Consider the following 25,475-nt stretch of genomic DNA (forward strand, 5'->3'; position numbering starts at 1 on the left):
CGAAAAGATCGACGGATCTCTAATGCAATGAGATCAACGGATCTCTAATACAAAGAGATCAACGGATCTCTAATACGATGAGGTCAACGGATCTCTAATGCGATGAGATCAACGGATCTCTAATGCGATGAGATCAATGGATCTCTAATACGATGAAATCAACGGATCTCTAATACGAAGAGATCGACGGATCTCTAATACGATGAGATCAACGGATCCCTAATACGAAGAGATCGACGGATCTTTAATACAATGAGATCAACGGATCTTTAATACGATGAGATCAACGGATCTCTAATACGATGAGATCAACGGATCTCTAATACGATGAGAGCAACGATTTCTAACACGATGAGATCAACGGATCTCTAAGTTTATTACGATGAGTTCAACGGATCTCTAATGAGAATGAATAAGATCCACTTCTTATTTGTGGAAGGGCGAAATAGGCGGTGACTATTAGACGCCTTCAATTTAGCCATCTTTCTCTATCGCACGGATTTCTATGACTTACTTTATCGCTCTCACGTAACGTCCGATGAACCATGGGAACTTTCCAACCCTGTATATGGATTTTTATAAGTTATGAGGCATATTTTTTGCCCATGAAAAATAACGGCCCTCAACAATTTTTTAAATATACACGAATGAGTGTGGCAGTTTTTAATAAATTATTAACAATGGTTAGGTACTCCACAGTTACAAAAATTAAGAAAAATGCAAGATAGTATTTGCCGAGAAGAACGATTGGTTTTAACATTATAGTAAATTAAAGAGATTTTAATTTTATAAATGAAATATGGCCGAGTATGTATCCCATTTTATCATAATAACAGTTATGTTATTTCATGTTGTTAACGTTACCTGTTAAGATATAACATGCATGTTATTGAGGTATTTAGCAAATACTCGTATTGCAATTTTGTTGTTTTTTGAAGACGCTTTTGTGTCGACATTTTTAATAATAATTATGCAAAATTATTATAAACAAGAGTCAGTATTAGACAAAAACACATATAACTGACAGATGTCTTTTAGATTATGAAACATGAAACAAATGCAAACTCACAAATAACGGATAAGTACAACATAAAATAGTTTGTAACATGTTATCTTAAATTATAAGTGAGTTTCTTAAAGGCAAGGAATTTGGTGTTGCTATAGTTTAACATAGGTGTCATTTGTCTAATGAAAATGAACGGCTTGATAAATTTCCATTTACTTGCCGGTTTTATCGAAGGTAAGTTGTAAAATTTAAGTAACTTAGGTAGTATATACGTACATGTATATATTATACAGCGTGGTAAAAAAGTTCTGCTTAAAAATAATATTTTTGTTAAACAATTTTTTTTCGAAAAACGGTGAGACCCGTCGATTTTTATTTGATTAAGGCACCTTGTTATGTGGAAATTTTTTTTTTTTCGATAATCCACTTGCGGCAGCGATGACATAATTTTTTTTTAAATGACAACGCATATTTTTTTCGTTCGAAATTGATGACAGTGATAATTATCTAAACAACGGTGTGAAAATTTCGATGTCTTCCATAACATTTTTTTTTAGAAAAATGCACCTTATGTTCTTATAAGTGATAATTGTCTACTTACACTATTAATGGCTCCGAAAAGGACAAAGTTGACAAAATTACATTTCAAACGAGTAAAATTACACTAATGTTTGTGAAAGTCTAGCGAAATTGTTCGAATTGCCCACCCTGTACCATTTGGCATTGTCCTAAGCGTGTGTAAACGCCGTCTACACTTCGTTCAAGCATTCCCGGGTCGATTTGATTTATTTCAAAACGAATACGGTTTNTCGAAATTTTCACACCGTTGTTTAGATAATTATCACTGTCATCAATTTCGAACGAAAAAAATATGCGTTGTCATTTAAAAAAAAAATTATGTCATCGCTGCCGTAAGTGGATTTTCGAAAAAAAAAAATTCCACTTAACAAGGTGGAATGAAAAAAATTTAAATTGCTTCTTATAAAAAAAAAACAAATTTTCCACATTAGATTCCGTGTTTGGAGGCTGCTACCCTTATTTTTTATTTCAGAAAAACTATATTTTTTATATATAAAAAAATTTATGTTAAAAAAAATAAAAAATATGATTTATGTAAAGAAATTGACAAAATAAAGTTCTCTTTTTAGGGGGGTGAACAACCCTCTAGTGTGCTAAAAATGTCTGTACGATTAGAATTAACATTGCAAAATAAAAAGTTTTTACTTTTTCTCTAATCATACGAATAATTTGTTCTATTAGCCGCAAACAGATTTAAACGGTTGCAAACTACCTCTCATGGTCACCCCTAAAATATTTCTGTGACATCTCAATATTTTGAAATGAAATAAAATGGAAATTACTTCTTTAAAAAAAATAAAATGTTTCACAAGGATTTCGTGTTTGGGGGTTGCAACCCTTATTTTTTATTTCAGGAAAACAAAGTATATTTTCAAACATTTTTTATATATAAAAAATTCATATTGATTCAAAATATTAAACATAAATATGATTTATGTAAACAAATTGACAAAAATAATTTCTCATTTTAGGGGGCGAACAACCCCCTAGTAATCCCCTAGTGTGCGAAAAATGTCTTAACTTTTTCTCTAAATCATAAGAATAATTTTTTCTCTTGGTCTGAAACGGATTTAAACAGATGCAAACTACCCCTGATGTTCACCCCCAAAAACAGTATATCCGTGATATCTCGGATTCTAATAAATATTTTGGAATGAAACAAAATGGAAATTACTGAACCCGTTTATTGGGGGATGAACAGCTGGGGTTGTTGATGAACAGCAGGGGTAGTTTGCATCAATTTAAATCCGTTTCAGACCAATAGAAAAAATTATTCGTATGATTAGAGAAAAAGTAAAAACTTTATTTTAAAATGTTAATTCTAGTCAGCACAGAAATTTTTCGCACACTAGGGGGTTGTTCACCCCTTAAAAAGAGAACTTAGTTTTGTCAATTTATTTACATAAATCATATTTTTAATTTTTTTAACAAATATGAATTTTTTATATACCTATTAAAATTGTTTGAAAAATATAGTCTGAAATAAAAAATAAGGGTAGCAACCCCCAAACACGAAAATACTAATGAAACATCTGTTTCTTTATAAGAAGTAATTTTGCATTTTGATTCGTTCCAAAATATTGAAGAGAACCCCAGGTATTTAGAAAAATCTGTTTTGAGGGACGAACTTTGAAGATGTATTTCACCCCTAAACATGTTTTTCCGCCGATAAAAAATACACGTCTTTTAATTTTTTTTTGTTTTGTGTGGTTTTTCCCCAAATTCATGCTCAATAAATTAACTTTAGTAGCAAACTGTTGTCATAAAGCATTAAAAGTTTTAATTGTGATGGTTTCGTTCTGCCGGTACGTAGTCTGTTGTTATGAAACATGAAACAAATACCTACAACGTAGAGCGCAAACTCGTAAATAACGGGTACGTACAACATAAAATAGCAGCCGTGTTCTGTTTTATTTCGTTACAATTAAATAACATGTCTGTTTGACGGATACTTATAAGATATATGTTATTACGGTATGTTATTTACAAACGTTATTTCTAACATAACATTTGAACGTAAATGGGATACATACTCGGCCTGATATTATTGTATTAAATCAATAAGTACAGCCTCAACCATTTCAATTTCATTTTGAATATATTAACGACAAAAATCATATGTTAGCTTAATCTCATAAAACAAATCACTGAACACAAAACAGAATTTCTGGTAGCACGTTACTGATCTACAATCCAGTTCTGTGACAAAATTACGTCCGAATTTATTCGACCATGCGTGATTTTAACCGATTCCGTAGGGATAAATATAAGTAAGAAATAAAAATGAACCGTTTCTTTACGGCATATGTTACGGTATCTAATGAATGGTCATATGTATTTCCTTGTACTTTATTTCTAATACGTCTTATGTTTATAGCATACGGCTTAAGTTTTGTGCACTATGAATCCAGCGTCCGTTGCTGTTGGAAGGGGAATACGCCAGATCATCTCGGTAACACTTTCGCAGGCAAGTAAGCGACGAACCGCCCAGTACTGCAGGCAAAAGTGGAGAACACACGGTTAACTTTGATCGGCTATAACTACGTAGGTAACTAATTGACCAATCGATCTGTTTTTTTTAAAGAAGCGTCTTTCCAATAACTTTTAAAACCTGCTTTAAAATATTTGATTTGATTGAATATTCACAAAGTTATTCTAATTGTTTATAAGTACAAAAATTCGACCAATGTTTAAACAAGCGCCAGAGCTCTCCTAAATGACGGATTCGAATTTTTCAAAAAAAGTTTGAAAGCTTGATAGCCCTTCTATATGTGATTAAATTTTCAAGTATGTAAGGCCTTGGTTTTTGCTGTGCAAAATTTTGAAAATTTGCAGATATTTTTTCAAAATCTGGATTGCAAAATTATGCAAAATCTATCGAACTGATTTTAATGAAATTTGGTGTGATGAATCTGCATAACATGAAGTTTTCTTGAGCCAGGTATAAAGGCCCTATACCCAATATAAATATCCCAAAAAAATTGCCTAAAAAGTATTGTTTTTTAACCCCATTTTGCGATTTTTTCGTTTTTTTGCCATAATAATCATGATTTATTCGATTTATAACTAATCATGTTTTGCAAAAAATTTAATTGCAAACATTTTTTTCCTCTTCCATTTTCGCCTAAAATCAACTCTTGAAAAGATACATAATTAACTAGGATTAAAAATATGACATTTTTCGAATTTTTTTAACATATTGTGCCGCCAAAAGTTAAGCCCACGTTTTTTTTATCAGCCAAAAATCTCCGTAGATATACGATTCACCCAAATATGGCTTTTTGAAACAGATATCGTCTCGACTACTACTCATTTGGATTATTATAGCAACAAATAAAACTACCAAAAAAGTCTTGGTATCATATTTTCTTACCTGCAAATATGCATCATAGCATCTTCAAAAAGAACCAAATTCATTGCAGCCACCAAGTCGTTGTAACTCGACATTGCTTCATTGAGCAGCCTGTTCAAAGTTGACCACCTTTTAACAGGCATGTATTTAGGTTCTCCTATACCACCTGCAAAGTGGCAGTATATGTTCGGCTTTTCAAATATTATTAATTCATCTGTTTCCTGAAATATGTTCAATGTAAATTGTTACGGGGTTATTTTCATAATCTAAGTTTAACATATTCAGAACACAGTTCTGATTAAAATTGTCAGTAATTTGAGAGAAGTAAAATTGTACAGTCAAAGAATCCAGTAATTTGAGAGAAGTTAAGCAAAATTTTACAGTCAAAGAATCGTTTAATTTAAGATACAAGTGTAAAATATTATTCTCTATTACCTGGACAATTTGGTTAAAACTCGAGCGAAGAGTTTTAAAAACTGCGTGAGTAATATGGAATACCTTTTACATGTTGTGCGTCTTAGAAGGTTTTATTTATCATCGATCGCGCAACTAAAAAGAATTTATCAATTTCTCATGAATAACTGTACTTATATGAACTATATTCATTTTATGCAAATGCCATTTTGACTGACTGCTAGTATTATTTTCAAGTGTTATGGCTGAACTGATACATTAAAAACATTAAGCTATCTTAAGGAAATGATATTGTAACTAAACTGCTGTAATTGAAGTCTTAAAAGTATCAATGAAAAAATCAAGTTAAAAATGTTTGATAGTGATTGATGAGTTTCAAATGTCAATTTTTTGCACCGGAAATTATGTAAAAATGTTACACGATCGTAGATATAGATGATTTTCTAGAGGGTGAAATAAAATCTATGTTTCCGAGATCTGTTGTATTTACCTCAAAATTCTTTTTGAATACATCAGACTGCAATTTGGTGAAGGCATCAATATCCTTTTCTTCAATCAGTTTATCACCATAAACTCGTTGGCATTCGTGTAACCAAAGGCGAATTAAATCAGATGGTTGGTTGAGACAATCGTTTGAACTAAATAGTAAACCCTGAATTTGAAAACAAATTCTGCAGGTAAATGTGTCCTCAGTGATAGTAAATTTGAATTATCTTTTTTATTATTGATTTTTCGAGAAAAAGTTATTCTTGATAAAAAGTTTTGCTGATCTTGGTAAACCGTGGGCAAAAATCAAATATATAATAAAACATACAGGGCGTCCAAAAAATGTCAAAATGTGAAATTTTCCCAAAGAAGCGCCTATAATTTTTGTTCTCTTTAAAAACTGTATTTAACAAGGTTGTTCGAGAACTCAAGAAATGCTTAAATACGGGGTTTAGTTAAAAAAGAAGAATAATCACATTTTGCAAATGAAAACACGCGATTTTGAACTATATTACTTAAAGCTGACAGAAATTGTAAAAAAATAAAACTTTATTTTAAATTTAATATAATATAAAAAATAACTTGGTTGAACAATTTCCGGGTTGATTGCCACGTCGTCGCACAGTGGGAAATATTGGAAAAAATTCTCGCCACTCGCCAATTTTCATCGTCTCCAAATATATCATCAAGGGTAATAATAATCAATTTTATTAATAGCAGATACTTTTTAAACATTTTTTTCTACAACTGAACATCGAGTATTTAAAAATTTTTTCTTCGACATTGAGGTTGGGGCGCTCCCTAAGCATTTAAAAAAAGGGTTTTTCGAAAAAACCTCAGCGGAATATGAATTCAGATTACCACGAGATTATTAAAAAAAAAAACACGACGAGACGATGAAAATTGGCGAGTGGCGAGAATTTTTTCCAATATTTCCCACAGTGCGTCGGTTTAAGTTTCTTGACGTTTCGAGAGACATATCGCTCTCTTCCTCAGAAGTAACTCTGAAAGTTTTCGAATTTTTGAAAAGAGCGATATGTCTCTTGAAACGACAATAAATCTAAATCGATGACATGGCTGCCAGCCTGAAATTGTTCTACCGTTAACAAATGCCACGGTAGCCTGCAAACTAAAATATAATACTAATTAAAAAATAAAAATAACAAATTAGAACTGGAATTAGCAACAATAACGAAGCAAGTCCTATTCAACTTGTAAAGCTCCAAGTAATACACATTTTTATAATCTTTTTCTAAATCCTACACGGACGAGATCATTTCTTCGTTTATGGCGGCAACAGCTTCCTGAATTTTTTTGCTTAAGTAATTCAATGTTATCGCCAAAATCGTTTGAAAACACTTTTTGCTTTAGGTATCCCCATAAGAAATAATGGAATGCATGCCAAGGTATTGGTCCATAGCGTTCGATCCACTTGTTTTGAAAGCGAATGTCATGCCTGTTTCTCACTAGAAGTGTGGAATGTGTAGGGTATCCGTCTTGTAATATTAGTTCTCTTCTGAACTCTAAAATATTCGCTATCTAGTTCTGCCAAAACAAAATTATTGAGAATTTCCAAATACTAATTTCGAATAATATTTTCTTCCAAAAAGTAAGAACCAGTTATTTTATGATACATTATGCCACACCAGACATTTACTTCTTTAAATTTAGACTATTAATTATCAATCAAAATTTGAATTATCTTTAGCTCAGTATTTATAATTTTGAGAGGAAACCACGTCGTTAGTTGTAAATGTTGATTCGTCAGTAAATAAAATATTGTGAAGACAATCTGTTTTCAATCAGTTTCTCGCCCATTGTCAAATAAAAGTCCAAACGACAATCATCATCTCCATCAAATAATTTATGATTAAACACTGGTTTGAATGGATAGATTTTGTTGTATACTAAAATTCTTTGAATATGAGATCTGCTAATATCTATGTTTTCTGACTTTTTCCTGAGTGATATCTTTGTATTATCTTGTACAGAGTCCATAAGTACAGCAGTAGCAACATCGTTATCATTGTATTAGTTTTTCGTGTTTTTAACATTCTTTACATCACAAGTTCTATCGCATTTTATAATTATTAGCTTGCGAACTACTCTACAAGTTATAGTTAGATTTGGAAACTTTTCATTAAAAATATGTATTGCATATTAATATGAAATACTACCGATTCCATAACATTTCTCAAGATAAATTCGTTGCACCATTATTAATAAAAATTATTCGGTGGGCAGTTAATAAAAATAAATATGTTGCCTTTGACACTGATAAGGAAATGTCCATGATAATTAATGGTATGTAGATAGTTAAAAATTGCGACGTCTTTTTAATTGCAAAATGTGATTATTCTTGTTATCTGACTGTGACCCGCATTTCTATTACATATTTGATTACTGGCCATGACTTTCCACTATAAGCAAAACTTTTTGTCAAGAATAACTTCTCGAAAAATCAAAAATAAAAAAGTTTACAAGAGTCCGGTATTCCATAGGTCTTTGAGAATCAATGAAATATACAAGATTACGCACTTGTGCTTGTTTTTCAAACTTATAATAACTTCATTATTTCCAATGGAATAGCAGAATACAGTCTATATTTGAAAATATAGATTGTGTTTCGTTTCGTCTATGAATTTACCTGGAATACGTTGGATATATCTCGTAAATTGAAAATATAATGAAACTTTACAGCAGTGGGTAAAAATATTTGCATTACTTTGTGATGTAACGCTATTGAAGCGTTAACAATGTTCACACTCAGTTTGGTAACCACTGAGGGAAACTTATATTCACTATTGTTCAGGTGCTGGGTTAAAATCGAGTGGTAAATTGTCATTAGAGAATCTATTCCAGGAAAACTTATTGCAAATACGCAAAAATGCCTTTGAAGTCGAGGATTTATCGTAAAGCTTCCAGCCGTAGGATTCATACAGGAGACATACTGACAGTTATGGACGTCTTTCAAAGTAAGCTTGCCTCGGTCGTACCTAGGAGGAAAAAGCTGCATATACATATCGCAAGATTAAAAGCAATTTTTCACAAACCGATCGAAATATAAAAGAAACAAAAGTTGGTCTACTTTTGTCGCAAGACATTGTAGTTTAAATGCAATGCTTAGCTGTACCGTTAACTTTTTTTGTTCTATATTTTATATTTCGAACTTTTTCGAAAATCGTGACGGTGCAATGTTTTTGAATTGGCCAATATATTAAGTGCATTGCATAGAAATTATCTACATCGCACATGTTAAAGAGATATACAGGGTGTCTTGTAAGTATATTATGGTCAAGAGTGTATATGAAAGTTCAAAATAACCCTCGTTTTGTCATAGAAAATAATTCCTAAAGTGCCCTTTAATGGAGATACAGAGCCCCAAAGGGGTACCCAGCGATTTACCTTTTCCGCTCTAACTTTTGAACCCACTGTAATGAACCAGTTTTAGTTTCCAGTTTTATGCAAGGCTTTTGCCATTTGTTTTCCTTAATTGGTTAAGAGTAATTATCCGCGCGTCGATTAAAACCGTCCGTTTGCACTACTCTGACGGGTGCCGCACGCACGATCCCACCACGACTCCTGTTAGTCAAGAGGGGATCCAGACAATAAAACCATGTTTCCTGGCCAAAAATCTTGAGTTCGTTGCCAGAACTCGAAGAGTTCCAGAACCACTCCGAGGACCCCACCGAAGACCCGCCACCGCCATCCGAACACAAGGAGTTAGCAGCCGGGAGCAATCATCCGGAATAAGTAAGCAAATTGTATTTTCCTATGTTCACTTGTCCTGCTATGGTATTAGTCTGACCGAATTTGAATTCTGGACAGTACGACCACAGCGTTGTCGGCCACGGTTTGGCTGGGTAGCCCAACGCCCTCGTTCGACGAACGGTGTCAGTCACATTAACCGAACTGCTGGTTTGGCTAGGTAAACCGAGGGTAAGATTCATGTGGAGTTTCGCCCACGTAAAAGAAAGGGAAACTGGCGCCCGAGACACCGAACAAAAATAATATAAACCGGAGTACGTTCCTGCGATGTCATTCACCGCCGCCGGCTGCCGAACACCGCTGCCGATAAAATAGTAGTCAAGGGTCGTCACAAAATTAGGCGCCCAAAAAGTTACGTCAGTGATGCATATAAATAGTGTAAATTATAAATCAAATTTCAAACATTCCGTTTAGAGTTGGTAGTCCACCGGGGCGTGTGTAACTGTCCCGACCGAGTATTTGATAAATGCAGACGAACTAAATCGCTAAAATGTTCTAATAAATCGTTTAAACTTTGTTGCAAGATTTTCAAATACATGGCACCATTTAACCCGCCTTCAAAAAAAAAACGGTCCAGTAAGATGGTTCCCAATAATCCCTGCCCATATGTTAACCATGAACCTTTGTTGGTGTTTTGTCTCTACTATTGCATGGGGGATTTTCTTCTTACCAGATATGCAAATTATGGCAATTTATTACTCCGTGGCAGGTGAAACCGGCTTCGTCGGTGAACAAAACAATACTTGTAAAATTTGGATTTTGCCTAAATCGTTGCAAAAACCAATTTGCGTAATTGACTCTTCCAGGATAACCAGAGGGAGACAAGGCATGTACCTTTTGGACGTGATAAGTATGTAGCAGTTGTTCTCGAATCTCATCCAGAATTTCCTCCACTAACTGAGAATTCCTTGCTCTTCTTGGAGGCCCTTCTCCACCACAATGCGACAAAAAACTTCCTAAAATGGATTAGCAAAAGATTAGCTACTTTTAGTATTTTTTTATTTCACATGACTTTTTACATCTACAATCAACCCTTCAGAATAAATTCATCCTGCCTCAACACAATTGCCGAGTACTTGTCAATAAATTAGATGCATGTCGGCATATTCGCTATAGGAATAATGCTCCATTATTTAGTCTTATACAGGGTGTTTCTAAAATAGGGTTCCAAACTTCTGCTGCGTTTATAACTCATTAAAATAAGGCAACAAGTTCCTATTAACATGTGCCCTAAAACTCACCCTTAGGAAGTTATATGCCCTTTAAATGGCTCAAACAAAATTGTTTTTTTTTATACTTAAATTTTCCACTCACCACTTTGACTTACAAAGCTCAATTGACGGTTTATCAATAACTTAAATTGTTAAGCGTTGTGGCAAAGTCAGTCTTTTATTTGCCATGGTAAACAGATTTTTGTAATTTTTGGCCTAATAACTTAAAGAGCAGAGTAATTTTCAAACTCAATTTACTCGAAAACCATTGGAAATGTCGATTTGGACAAAGATAATATTTTTTACGTAAAATTGTTAAGATTTTATTGAAATAAAAAAAATTACGGGCCGAAAACCCCCTTCACCAACCTAAATGGGACGCATATGATTTGCATGTCGAAAAACGGAGTATCCCATGTTATTTAACGTAAAAAGTTATGTAAGACCCATACATTTTTTTCTATTTATTTGCGATCGTTTAGTCAATAACAGAAAAAAACTAGTTTTGTTTCAGCCCTTTTAAGGGCATATAACTTCCTAAGGGTGCGTTTTAGGACACATTTTAATAGGAACTTTTTGGCTTATTTTAATGAGTTATAAACGCAGCAGAAGTTTGGAACCCTATTTTAGAAACACCCTGTATATTCAATCAGTCAGACAATGTTGTCAATACCACATTATTAAGGACATAAAAACGACTGGTGTTTTATTGCAGTATTCCGATTTATTATTTCAATGACGTGTTATAAAAAAACTCATTTTTTTTCGAAAACGGTTAATTTTATGGAAATAAAAGTAGAGTACCTTTTTTAAGAGGAATCACCAAAGTATTTAAAAATTCAGTTTCCAGCTCTATAAAATGACACCTGTCAAAATTTTGGCCCAACGAGTGTGGTGGCAAGTCAGTTCCTGACTTCCTGATAGTGTAAAACATCTACTGTAGTACGGTTTTATGAGTCTTTATAGCCTACATAAAATATTAAAATTTCATTAAATTACACACGTCGCGTCTGTTCAAAAGTTAGAGCGGAAAAGGTAAAGCGGTACTCCTTTGGAGTTCCGTATCTCCTTTAAGGGACACTTTAGGATTTTTTTAAATGACAAACTAGGGTTATTTCGATCTTCCCTAAATACTGTCAAGAGAATGCCATATACTTAGCACACGCCCTGTATTTATTCGGAAAACATAATAGTATAACATTTTACGGTTATACTACATCTACGACCATGTTTTATTTTGTAATTATAGATTAGACTTTCATACAGGGTCATGGATTTGTTCACTATTAAATATTTAATAAAAATAAAACTTGATTTAAAAAATAATTTATTAAATAAAAGCAATAAACGGGAATTTGTTTTTTAAAATTAATGTCATCTAAATGACCACCATCTCGATTTCGACATTCTTCTAAACGAGCACAGAAATTTTTGAAGACTAGTCGACAAAGAGACCGTAATATTGCAGTCACCTATGATTGCTTGTACACATGATGCCTCAATCTAAAAAATAATGTACTGGCGTCAAATCGGGATTCCTGGATGGCCACCGGATGTCCCCTCTCAGTTTTTCCGGCAACATTTCTTTTAAGTCGGCTGCAAATTCATGATGCGAACATCCATGAAGCACCGCGAATGCGAGTGTGGATGGTTTTCACGTTTGGATGAGGTTCTAGTCCGTGACGTTCAAGGTTATAAGCGGCGCGGCGTGAGTCTAGAGCCGGCTATACTACCGGTAGAGGCTCGTTAGAGATGTGACAAGTGACTCTGTCTTGCTGCAATCACGTATTCCGATTGTACCCAGCAACGGATAAGGATGGATAAGGCTAATGACCAATATAGGGAGGAGCAGGCTAGGTCCCAACAAACGTCCATAGTATGTAGAAAACATGTGTCTTCCGAAACCGAAAAAAGATCAGAGCTATGTTTATACCTGGCAAGAGAGAGCTCAGAGTCCCGGTAATTAAGATGGAGGAGGTTAAGATCAAGATGGAGGACTGTATTGATTATTTGGGATTGTGTATCGACAAAAGCTTGAGGTTTTTTGACCACGCTAAGGCCATCAGAGATAAGATTGAAGTTACAGCGTTAAGGATCTTCGGTAAATTGAAAAGAATTAATAAGGCTGTTATTAAAGCTTTTATTGCAGGCATTTTTAAACCTATCGAATTGTAAGGTGCTGAGATATGGGGAGCTAACGCGGATAAGGTCATGTGTAGGAAACAGTTGGACGCAGGAATCAGACCACTATTGTTAAGCCTGACTGGGGTCTATAGAACAACATCTGCGGCGGCTTTGGAAGCGTTATCAGGGGTGTCACCCATCTGGATCGACGCCAAGGCATTAGCGGAAACTTGGAGTGAAAGAGGGAGAGGGTCAAGACTATAGACCAGGGATGCACATACCGCAGCCCGCGGGCCGCATGCGGCCCGCTGTCGATGTTTATGCGACCCGCCAACGAATTTTAAAAGTATTCTACTCGCCGCGCTCCGGTCCAAGCATATTATTACGAGACTAGAAATCTGTCGCATCAACTAGATTACAGATTCGCGAAACACGTCGATCCCCGAACAAAGTGGATGGTTCTCGATGTTTGGTAACTCGTATAAATACGACGCATCGCCGGCTACCGGGGCAGTTAAGTTTTGACTACGGATAAGCGAACGTTATACTGTTTGAGAACTGTAATCTGTGACGAGTAAATATTTCGTCGTTCGAACTTGGCTTTTACCGACTGTAACATATAATATTAATTTTGATATGGATAAACCAGGCCCCAGTAAGAAACGTAGTCGTAAGGTTGAAGATGAAAATCGACAGTTTCATGATATTTGGACCGAAAAATACTTTTTTATTTCATCGCATAACAAAATTGTCTGTTTAATATGCAAGAGTAGTGTTTCTATTCCGAAGGAATATAATGTGAAAAGGCACTATGAAACCCAGCATCCAACTTTTACCAAATTAACTGGCGAAAATCGAACGCAAAGAATTTCCACTTTACAACGGGAACTAATAGGCCAGCAATCTATGTTTACAAAACCAATTCAAGATGCTGAAACAGCCACTGAAGTTAGCTTTGAAATATCTCGAATAATAGCGAAAACTTGTCGGCCTTTTAAAGATGGTGAGTTTGTTAAGCAATGTTTGGATATCGCCGCAAAAAAAATTTGTCCGGAAAATGTAAAGAAGTTTGAAAAAATTCAGTTAAATCGGATGACTGTTCAAAGAAGAATTACCGCATTAGCAGATAATATAGAAGAGCAATTAGCTACGAAATCGAGAAGTTTTGAGTATTTTTCTATAGCGCTCGACGAATCTACAGATATAAGTTCAACTGCTCAACTATTAATATTTTTACGAGGTGTAACGCAAAATTTTGAAGTGAGTGAAGAACTGATTGGTATGAGTTCTTTGACAAGTCAAACCAGGGGAAGTGACATGCTCAAAGCTCTTCTAGAAAAATGTTCTATAATGGATTTGGATTTAACGAAAATATCTGGAATTACAACTGACGGAGCACCTTCAATGGTTGGAAGTACATCTGGGATAGTAACTCTGTTAAAAACATATTTACAAACTAAAAACATAAATACCAAGGAATTAATGCAGTTTCATTGTATTATACATCAAGAGGCCCTCTGTTCAAAATTATTGGGATTTGAAAATGTTATGAAAGTTGTAGTACCTACCGTAAACTTTATAAAATCACGAGGTCTCAATCACCGACAATTCAAACAATTTCTCGAGGATATTGAAAGCGAATATGGTGATCTCCTGTTTTACACTGAAGTAAGGTGGCTAAGTCGTGGGTTGACACTACAGCGATTTCTTAACTTGATTGAAGAAATCCAACTATTTCTGGCGGAAAAGAAAAACGACGTCCCCGAACTCGACAACCCTGATTGGCTGTGTGACTTAGCGTTTCTTGTAGACATCACAAATCACTTGAATGTCTTAAATACGCGACTCCAAGGCAAAGATCAATTGATTTCGCAGCTATACTCTCATGTTTCGTCCTTTCAATGCAAATTGAGTCTTTTCAGGACACAAATCAATTCAGCCAATTACGGCCATTTTCCGAACTACAAAAAAATTATGGAGAAGTTCAATAAAACTGACGTCAATTTCGCTCATGTTGAAAAAATTGATATTTTGATACAAGCTTTTGAAAATCGTTTTGTAGACTTCAAAAAAGTTAAACCGCTATTGGACATTTTCAGCAATCCTTTCAACATTTCACCCGAAAATGCGCCGGAATTAATGCAGCTGGAATTAATAGACATGCAAAATGATGATAATTTAAGAAACAAATTTAATGAAGGTAATTTACTCAACTTCTACCGTTGCGTTGATAAAAACGCTTATAAAGAGTTGCGAATAAATGCATTGAAATGCGCAAGCTTATTTGGATCGACGTATATTTGTGAACAAACGTTTTCAGTGATGAAACTTAACAAAACGAAAAACCGAAACCGTCTGGCAAATGAAAATTTGGAAGCAATTATACGTGTGGCTACAAGTAATGTGGAGCCAAATATAAAAAAACTTGTTAGTTCAATGCAATGTCATGCATCAAAATAATAAAACATGAAATATTACATTGTAATGATTACATAATTATTACAACAAACATTTTTGAAGGTTCTTTTATTTTTATCATTGTATTTCATACTATTTAAAAATAAAAAATTTTGTGTTAATAAATATTGTTTGTAGTGGCCCGTCCTTGGCTTATATTTTTCCCGAGTGGCCCCTGTTCCCTATAAGTCTGTGCATCCCTGCTATAGACCGTCCACATCCGGTTACATGGATAAGAACGGGAGTCACAAGGGTGGCGGACAACAATCAGGATACGCAAGTAATATGTGGATGCGAGTGGAAGTTTGGATAACACGGTTGGTATCGGGATATGTTGTCCGACAGGAGGATGGAAATTAGGAGTCAAAGTACGGGGTCTTATCAAAGCTCACTTTGTTGAGCAAGTTGCTATACTGATGGGATTGAAGACGACAATGGAGAGGGAGTTAGTTTATGTTAGAATTGTTATGGATAGGATGGAGTAGACATGGATTTTGCAGTCGAAACGAAGAGAGCTAGTAAGAGAAGAGAGGAAGAAGACAGAGTAATGGGATTGACCTAGTACTTTATTAGTACAAAAATGGAATTTAAGAGTGAGATGTTATCGTATATACTGAATAAATGGCGGCGAGAAGGTGAGATTAACACACAGGTTTTGCAAGGAGGTTGGGACACACGATTGACATGACGAAGAAAGCTAGACAGTTAGTTACTAATGGGACATGGGAACTTCGGACAATACATGTCAAAGTTCAATCTTATGAAATAGAGACGAAGACGATACATGTGACTGTGACCGACTGGAGACTGATATACTAGACCGGACTGAGTGCCAGAGAATATATTGGAGTAACTTATGGTAATCTTGATTTGTCAAGAAGACATAATAGGAGGGTAGACTCGCAACAGATCGTTAAGATATGTGAGTGAGCGGAACTTTATGTTCGGGAATAAGAGCGGCGGTAAATTATCTGACACTCGATTAGAGACGTATTATACATATTAATAGTATGATGGAACCGGCATTAGATGCTCAGCTCTCGGGATGGATTAATGGTTAGGTTATCCAAGACAGGACGAATTAGTAGGTAGTATATGATATCACTGTATATTCTACTAGTTGTACTATATGGTGCGGGATAGTTGGGGATTAGAGATTAAGGGTAAATAATTATTAGTTTTTTTTTTATTCAGGATGTAAGTTAGATATAGGATTGGTTTTGTATCAGTACGTGTCGTGTTAATAAAGTCGACTTGATCGGGACCCGCTAATTTTGGATAGGTGGAGGATGGTGGGTTCTCCTAGCAGTGGTTTCTACGGACGGTGAGTCTAGTTAGGGGAAATGATTAAACCGAGAGGTGGGCATCCTGAGAAGCGTGGCTTTCTTCAGCCTCATGTACCCGGCAACGTGGTGCCAGAAACTGCAATAACATTCTCACATACTTAGTAGAGTTCACAGTCACTGTTCGACGACGAGAATCTTAGAAGAAATAGGGCCCAATGATACCTCGAGCTAAAATTGTTGTCCAAACCGTTATCTTAAGAGAATGAAAGGGCCTTTGATGTTTGACTTTAGGATTTTGCCTGTTCCATTATGCTGTTCTGCTGCTGTTCTGTTTATGTTTATTAACGTGTCCGTTAAGGTGAAAGTGGGCTTCGTCGGAAAACAAGATATTAAAGTTACTGAAACGATCCAGAATAACTTCGGCAAACGATTTGCGTAAATTTAAATCATTAGGTTTTAATTTCTGTACTAATTGGAAATTGTATGGATGTAATTTAAAATCGAATTTCAAAATACAGCGTAAGGATGTGCGTGGGATTCCTAATTCAGTCGGACGTTTGGCCGTCGATAAATCTGGATCGCGTTGAACTGAAACGCAATTTAGTGTCGATCCCATCTCTTCAAACTTCTTCACCTATTTCTTAATCAAAACTGAGTTCGGACACTGATTTAAGTCATGTAAATCTGACTCCATGCGAAACAAGCGCCTAACAGTAAATTAAATAATTTTATTTAACGCAAACGGCGACTAAACCGAGCTAGAAATAAGCTAGCGGCTAGTCCTCTTCGCCAACCCCACTCCTCTTGAGTTTGAGTGAGAAATTTGATTTAAAAGTAAACAAATTCATGGTCCACCCTGTATAATTGAATCTTAATCTTAGTTTTCATTGGAATGCACCGTATGTTTATTTACCAATGACTGTAATCTAAATGTTGTCTAATTAAAGTGTGCGGTTGAACTGTTCCATAACCATCTACTTCAGGCATATTCATATCGTCGATAAAGTAGATTAGGGTTTTATTTCCAGGAGGACCATAGTTTCTACCAGCCTTCTTCTCCAACGATTTCTCCAAAATTTTTTGCAACATTTCAGATGTCGTGTAAAAATTAAAGGGAATGTTACAAATGGCGTAGTTCTCAGAAAGAGATGCCAGTTTTTCATTAATTAGGACTGTTTTGCCACACCCCGCTGTACCAACTAGCATTATCGGGGCACGCTTTTTTATTAACAGGTCTAAGAAATATCGAATTCTAATTGATTCTGCCGTATGTACCAGAACAGCCTAGAAACAACAATAAATTAGTATGTCAATTTTATTATTGTGAAAGTCTAATAAATAATTAAGAAAGCCAATACGATTTTGTCAGATAATTTCTGAATGGTGGAAATAAGTTCTACAAATATACATTCATTGTTTTTTTTTGGGTTTTCCTTATTGCATCTTCTATTTATCTATCTTCGTAAATGTAAGTAACAAATATTCATGAAATTGTATTTTAGTCAAATTTATTTAGTTTAGTGTTGTAAATGTGTTGTTTGTAATTGTAAATTTGACATTTTCAATCAGAGAGATAGTGTCATTATCAATCACATTAACTAAGCCGCGAGAAAATCCTTACTTTCATATACATGAGAAGAAAAAGCCTTAGTTCTATTCATTATATTTTTCATTATCGAAGAACGTTACAAATTAAATGATAAACAATTTATATTAAGCAATAGTGCATAAATATTGAACATAAACTATTTATTTTTTACACTATTGTGTATTTAAACCAAGGACATTTAAATAAAGGGGACTTATTTATTTACATTTCTAGATGAAGCCTGGTCTATTCACAGTCTAATTGTATCATTGTTGTCAGCTGTATAATTATAATGGAAATGTACTTAATATTTCTATCGCAATTTTCATCACAATTTTGAAAATTATTATTATAAGTTAGGCATACAATATTGTTAAATTCTGTACATATTAAACTATTTTTCATTTTTCATATTTGCCATGTTTGAAGACTTGGCAACTACGCAATAATTTGTAGCGTGTTCCTCGTTCGTTCTGCAGTGGTTGGCAGAATATGGCGTCTCTTGTTAGAAAATAGTTGTAATTTTAGTAAGTGAAACGTGATTAGTGTTTGTACATGTATTTTGGATAAACTTTTAAGGTGTGAATATGGTTAGACATTGCAGAATTTGTAAGAAATTGGATTATAAACATCCACATCAGCTATCCTTCCACAGGTAAGCGTGCTTGAAGGTGACTTTGGAATGTATATGCAACTGTGGCCATTCGTGCGTGTGGGTAACTTTTATTTGAATAACGGTAAAATTTTATAAAACTGACTTGGTATTTTTTTAAAGTTTTGCTGAAATAGTAAGAAAACAATAATATGAACCACGTTTGGCCATTAAAATCAAAGGAAAATGCTGCACCACAAATAAGTTACAGACATTATTTATATTTAATATATTTATAGGTATTTCAATGTTATCCCTTATACCCAACATTACAAATTTTAATCATTCATCATTTTCATTTTTCTCTAAGACAAAAACCTTTTCAAAAATATATTTACAATTTTACTAAATGCATGAGCATAAAAACTGAATAAATACAACAGCAAAAATATGGTGGTGGTTCACTTATACATAAAAATACCGAAGATGCAATCAACTGAAAGTTGCATTCATTCAACTATTTGATGTTCTCCTTTGGGAATATATTTTTATGTCTCACTGAAAATTTGCCTCAGTATTCTAAAAGTGAAATGTGAACGTTTTTAGGATGCTTGGGGATGGTGCAACAAGAAAGAAATGATTACAGTTATTGGGATTCCAAGAAGTTATAAAAATATTATATATATTTATTATAAAAATACTGAGCAGCTGTTGAAATATATTGTCTTAGGACTATAAAATATTTTATTTTAACCCATCCAAAATGTACGACATTGGAGATGTAATCGCGCGCATCAATTGGATGAAAATAAAGCCCTCTGCTTTCCCCTTGTCTAGCTTCACCCAATATATGAAATAGACTGTGACATGCATAGTCCCCTTTATTTAAATGTCCTTGATTTAAACAGTAGTGAGAAATAGATTTTACGTAGGTCACAAATATACAATACTTGTTTTTTTTTTTGGTTTTTCTTGTATCTCTTATTTAACTAACTTATAGACTGTGAGCTAGCGCACATGGGTGTGGCGTCGTCGAAAAATGTCTGGCATTTTGAGATTTGAAAAAGGTAAGTTAGTAAATGAAAGTAAGGGTGGTTTTAAGGACCGACCCGTGTTCGAAAATTTGGAAAATTAGTTTCCTTTTGCATAAAATAATTAGTTTTTCACTCATCTTAAAGTGTCTGGCAGTTGATGCAAAAATAGACATTAATAAGTACCTAACAATTTTCAAATGCCATATGGTTTTATATAGCCGAAAGGGTGGTTCATATGGGTGAACTTGCAAGAAAAAAATCATCGTTTACTTTTTCTCTGGCAATCGAAACAATGAAAATTTTTGTTATGAAAATAATAAAAATAAATTGCCGGTTTCCAATGTTCGGAGTCGAGTTTCTCTGTAGAAAATTATGTGAAAATTTTTACCATTTTTCAGTGATCACTATTTATCTGGTATCTTGGGTACTTAAAGTTAATACCAATATTTCTTGTCACAAAAAATTTGCCAGACAAATTGGAAAATAGAAAAATTGTGCCAGGCAAAAGAAAATTCGTAAAAAATATATTAAAGTTTAAGTGATTTATTTTTGTCCGGCATTTTGAATTTTAATTAGAAATACGCGTATAAACACAATATACAAATGCCAGACAAGTTGAGATGTTCGAAAATGTATAAATGATTTGAAAAGTTACACAAAAATTAATGAAAACTTGATTTTCTTTTTTTTTTTCTAATTTAAACGATTTATTTTTGTCTGGAATTTTGCATTACTATTGAAAATACATATTTATATTTCAGGTAAAAATGCCAGACTAGTTGGGTCGTTCGAAAATTAAAAAAAAAATTAATTAAATTAAATAGTTATAAAAAAATTAATAAAAACTTCACTGGCAATTCGTTTTTTAATAAAAATTACACTTACAAACTCAAATTAAAAATGCCAGACAAGTGGGGATGTTCGAAAATATATAAATAAATAAAGTTGTAAAAAATACAATTTGTAAAGAAGTGGTTGTCGGGGTTTCAAATAATTACCGAAACATGCTTAATGGCATGATGTTTATTGCATAGTAATACAATAGGTAACAAAAAACACAAGACTACAATAGATAATACGAAAATAATAGTATGAGAGCGCGATATTAACCCATCAGTGTGTCAAGAGCAATTGGCTGTAGGTCAGTTCAAGGATAGAGGCTCGCTCCCTACCACCCGGTTGCTAACCGTTCATGGGATATTCGCTACACACTCCCCCTCTGGACCACAATTAGGTCTCCGAAGTGGTTCAGAATTTCTTCTTAGGTCTGCCATGCTTTCTCTTTGGTACCATAGCGGTCGGATCAGGATCATCTTCCTTACAAATAAATGGGTACATGTCGGAAACGTGGAATTTCCCACTAATCTGTGAAGGCTGCGAAGCATTAATTAAAATGTAGGAATACGGATCAACAACTTCTTTCACGAGATATGGTCCGTCACGTTTGGGTGCAAATTTTGAAGTGAACCCTTTCTGTTAGTTACTGAGAACATGGGTCTTAAGTAGGACTTTATCACCAAATTTGAATTGTAATTCTCTATGTCTTTGATCATATTTCTCTTTTCGCAGGTCCTCCTTCTTCATAAGTGTCTCCTTTGCTTCACAGAGAGAATTTGATAAGTTGCGTACATGTGGAGTTATTCGAGGCACAAAATTCTCAGCCTTGACAACTTTCTTTAGGTCATATTCAGTGTCATGTGGAGCTCGCAGTTCGCGAACAAATGTTAGGTGTATGGCCTGTAGATTCACATATAGTCGAATTTATGGCAAAACGTATACTTGCTTTCAATTCCCGATTTTTCCGTTCAACTGGATTGCTTTCAGCGTGATATAATGGGATAAATGGGATTTAGATGTCGAAACAATATGTGACCTTTTGCATTATGTCACTAATGAATTGAACTCCATTGTCTGATATCATCTTTCTCACGAACGAACGAATTCTACAGATTCTTCGCTTTCGAGTTGATCATTTTTAGTAACTCTTCATCTTCTAATTGTTTCACTCGCACAGTTTCTAAAGTCCAACTGGGCATTTCAACCATAACAAAACTAATCTGGCATTGGGATTCACCTTCGCTACTACAGAATGGCCTTGATAATGTATCTGCCACTACATTCATTTTACTAGGTGTGTGCTTTATTTTCATGTTAAGACCTCGTAAGCGCAATGCCCATCTGACTAATCGGCCTGACGGTGTTTATTTTGCTATACAACCACTTCAATGGTTGGTGATCAGTAGCTATAATGACTTCGGCACCTTCTAAGTATAGTCGAAATTTTTCTGCACTCCAAACCACTCCAAGTGTCTCACGCTCTACTGTAGAGTAGTTCCTTTCAGCATCTGTTAGGAGTCGACTTGCATAGGCAATCGGTCTTTCCCTCCCTCTGGAGTAGAACAGCTCCTAGTGAATAACCACTTGCATCAGTATAAACATTATGGCATTGTCTGGTCTGCTTGGATTAAGATTGGTGCAGTAATCAACCGTTCCTTTAAAGTCTGGAAAGCCTGAAGTTCTTCGGCGTCAAATTTGAATGGGTGATTCTGCCTAAGGAGATTCGAGCAATGTCCGAAAACTGAGACAAATTTCCTGTACCATGAACAGGTTTGAATGAAGCTTTGCACATCTTTAACACAACATGGTGGTTTCATGTCCTTGATTGCGGATATTTTTCCAGGATCAGGCTCGATTCCATTAGGAGTTATCACATGTCCGAGATATTTAACGAAATTTCTAACGAATACGCACTTCTCGCGTCGCGCACGTAACTTGAATAGTCTAAGTCTCTTAAAAACTTCTTGCAAGTCCTCAATGTGTTTTTCAAATGTCTCTGATAGCTCTAGAAAATCGTCCATATAAGTAAATACAGCTCTATCGCTAAAACCCGCACGGAATCTGTCCACTAATCGCGTAAATGTAGCTGGCGAGTTCTTTAAACCGAATGGCATGCGGTTGAAGCGGTATGTTCCAAACGGTGTCACAAAACACGTTTTGTCGCAGTCTTCTTTTGCGATACAAACTTGCCAATACCCAGATTGTAAATCGATAGTTGACATATATGGCGTTCTCTTAGCCGTACATGAAATGTCTTCGAGTCGAGGCATGGGACAACTATCACTTACAGTTATTGCGTTAAGTCATCGATAGTCAACGCACAGCCTGAGGTTTCCATCTTTTTGGGCACTAATACAACAGGACTAGCCCAAGGTGACTCACATTCTTCAATAATTTCTTCATCTAACAACCTGTCCAATTCTTTTCTTAAAAATTCTTTCTTGAAATCACTCAGTGGATATGGAGGTACAGCGATTGGAACGTTATCAGTGGTTTGTATTCGACGTATTTCGAATTCAGTAGCTCCTCCCCCTTGTTTAAAGACGTCTTGATTCTCTTTTAATAACTTGTTTAAAGAGCTTCTTTGATCAAGATCAAGCGTCTCACCTTCATCAGATCGGAGATAATGCTGCTCACTGATTTCGAATACTTGTATATTTGATGGTATATCTAGGTCACGGTCTATTAATAAATGTGAATAACAAATATTCATAAAATTGAGTTCTATTTTTCTAAAAAAATAACTTACCTGAAGAGGTACATCTGGATCTAATTCAAAGCGACCTAAACTCTCTGTCCAAGAAACAAATTGTTTTGTTTCACTGTCTATAAAGTAATCAAATACAGTGCCACCAGTAGGGAACTTTACTGTTTTAAATTCATTAACCCACCATTTTGTAAATTCAACTCGATAATCTGTCGTCTAAAATTAAAGATTTGTTTAATATTTAACGTATTTTTTAACTCTGTGAAATATAAATACAGAACATTAAGAATTAACATTTTTGGACAGTAAAGCGTCATTGAAGACATTTGAAAATTGGAATCTAATCAGATTATAATTAGTTAATTCTGATATGGGTGCCTGACGAATTAAGTAGGTTTCAGTTCCTTATTCAGGGTACTTACAAACTTGGAGAGGATAATCTAAGATTAAATTAATAGACGTATGACAGCTCGATTGGCAGCTTTGTTTCTATTTGTAAGGGTTCTCCATTAATTAATTGTTACTGTATCGATATTATGTTACCTCAAAAACGCGAAGAAACAAGATGGCGAAACGTCATTTGCGGCTACAAATCATTTTTCATATGTATGTCGGAGACGATTCCAGAGCTTTTCAATACGTTTCAACAATTCTGATTATTATTAATTTTAAGCGCTATTTTGCAGTTTAAACAATTTTGATTACTGAAAATGCTTATTATTAATGCATTACACTTACCATTAAAAACCCTCTCCATGTTTGTAGACACTCTTATCTTCCTACTTCCATGAACCTGCACTGGGAATGTCAAAAATAACGTTTAGGGGTCAAATAAGGGATGAGACACTAAAATAACACAGGCCGACAAGATTTGAACCCAACAACACGAATATACTTTCCAAAAGAATTTTGGTGCGTTGAATTCGAATCCGAGGTACAAATTTCTCAATTGGCTCTGGTTTTCGATATCATTTTTCGTCTTTCAGAAATTTCATGTTGAAATTTAGTGGTTTGACTTATTTCTCGATTGTTGAATATACTCACAATGCAGCACCACAAACCTAAATTCGTCGGCACACGGAAATAGGTATCTTACATGGTTTTGAGGTCGCTGATCACGAGCTGATCAAATACTTATGTATTTGAGATTCGTCGGTTTATAGGCTTGTGGGTTTCTGAGTTAAGGACTTACATATTTGTGGGTTTATGAGTTTAGAGTTTATGGGTTTGGGAATTATGGGTTTATGGGCTAAGGTTTTTTGGGATTAGGGTTTATGATTTCGTCGTTGAGCGTATTTGCCTCTTTTGCGTGTAAATGTATTTCCAGATTGATATAATACGTAAAATATCGGCCATATATCAAATTTTTAGACATTTTTAAAAGTTTGTTGCAAAATTTGACTTGATAGAGCATTTTGGAGTTCAGGTTCATAATCAGCAACCCCAAACACGTGTAAGATCCCTATTCGGGTTACCGATGAATTTAGGTTTGTGGTGTTGTGTAAGTATATTCTAAAATCGAGAAGTAAGTAAAACTACTAAATTTCAACATGCGATCTCTCAAATACGAAAAATGATATCGGGATAAATCCAAGTGCATTTTAAAGAGAATATATTACTTTAAGATCCCATTAATGGTTTTAGCAAAAAGTTTACCTATCCATGTAACATAACCTCAAATATATAAAAAAAATCGCGATTTTGTCACTTTTGAGAAATTTGGTCCTCGGATTCGAATTCAGCGCCCCAAAATCCTTCGGAAAAGTACATTCTGGTTTCTGGGTTAGAGAGTGAGCCAAATTTTGTCGGCCTGTATAATTTTCCTAGGCACCAAAACGGAAAAACTTTCATTTTATTCATTAGATATAAATCGGTTAGTGATGAATTTCCTTGCAGAATGGATAACTAAGAATATATTTTGATAAATGTCAAAAAATAATCTAAAATCTTATAATGTAAACATTAGGATAACATTTAATAATTAATTATTAAAGTCTAGTTTGCACAATAATTGTTTGAAACTGGTGTTTGCTG

The 25,475-nt window shown here is 34.5% G+C and overlaps 1 protein-coding gene across 1 annotated transcript in view; it reads right to left on the reverse strand.

Moving 5' to 3' along the window:
• Positions 1 to 25,475, reverse strand: part of LOC108907032 (dynein beta chain, ciliary-like) — a gene marked incomplete at its 5' end in the record, with an annotated part of 124,041 nt that overhangs the window by 58,955 nt on the left and 39,611 nt on the right. Inside the window, 5 exons of the mRNA XM_023455154.1 lie at positions 4,959 to 5,158; positions 5,842 to 6,003; positions 8,485 to 8,833; positions 17,597 to 17,967; positions 23,484 to 23,657. Coding sequence (XP_023310922.1) covers positions 4,959 to 5,158; positions 5,842 to 6,003; positions 8,485 to 8,833; positions 17,597 to 17,967; positions 23,484 to 23,657 — 1,256 coding nt within the window. The remainder of the gene's footprint in view (positions 1 to 4,958; positions 5,159 to 5,841; positions 6,004 to 8,484; positions 8,834 to 17,596; positions 17,968 to 23,483; positions 23,658 to 25,475) is intronic.

The sequence above is a fragment of the Anoplophora glabripennis genome, unplaced genomic scaffold (genome assembly GCF_000390285.2).
Source record: "Anoplophora glabripennis isolate ALB-LARVAE unplaced genomic scaffold, Agla_2.0 scaffold293, whole genome shotgun sequence".
NCBI lineage: Eukaryota > Metazoa > Arthropoda > Insecta > Coleoptera > Cerambycidae > Anoplophora > Anoplophora glabripennis.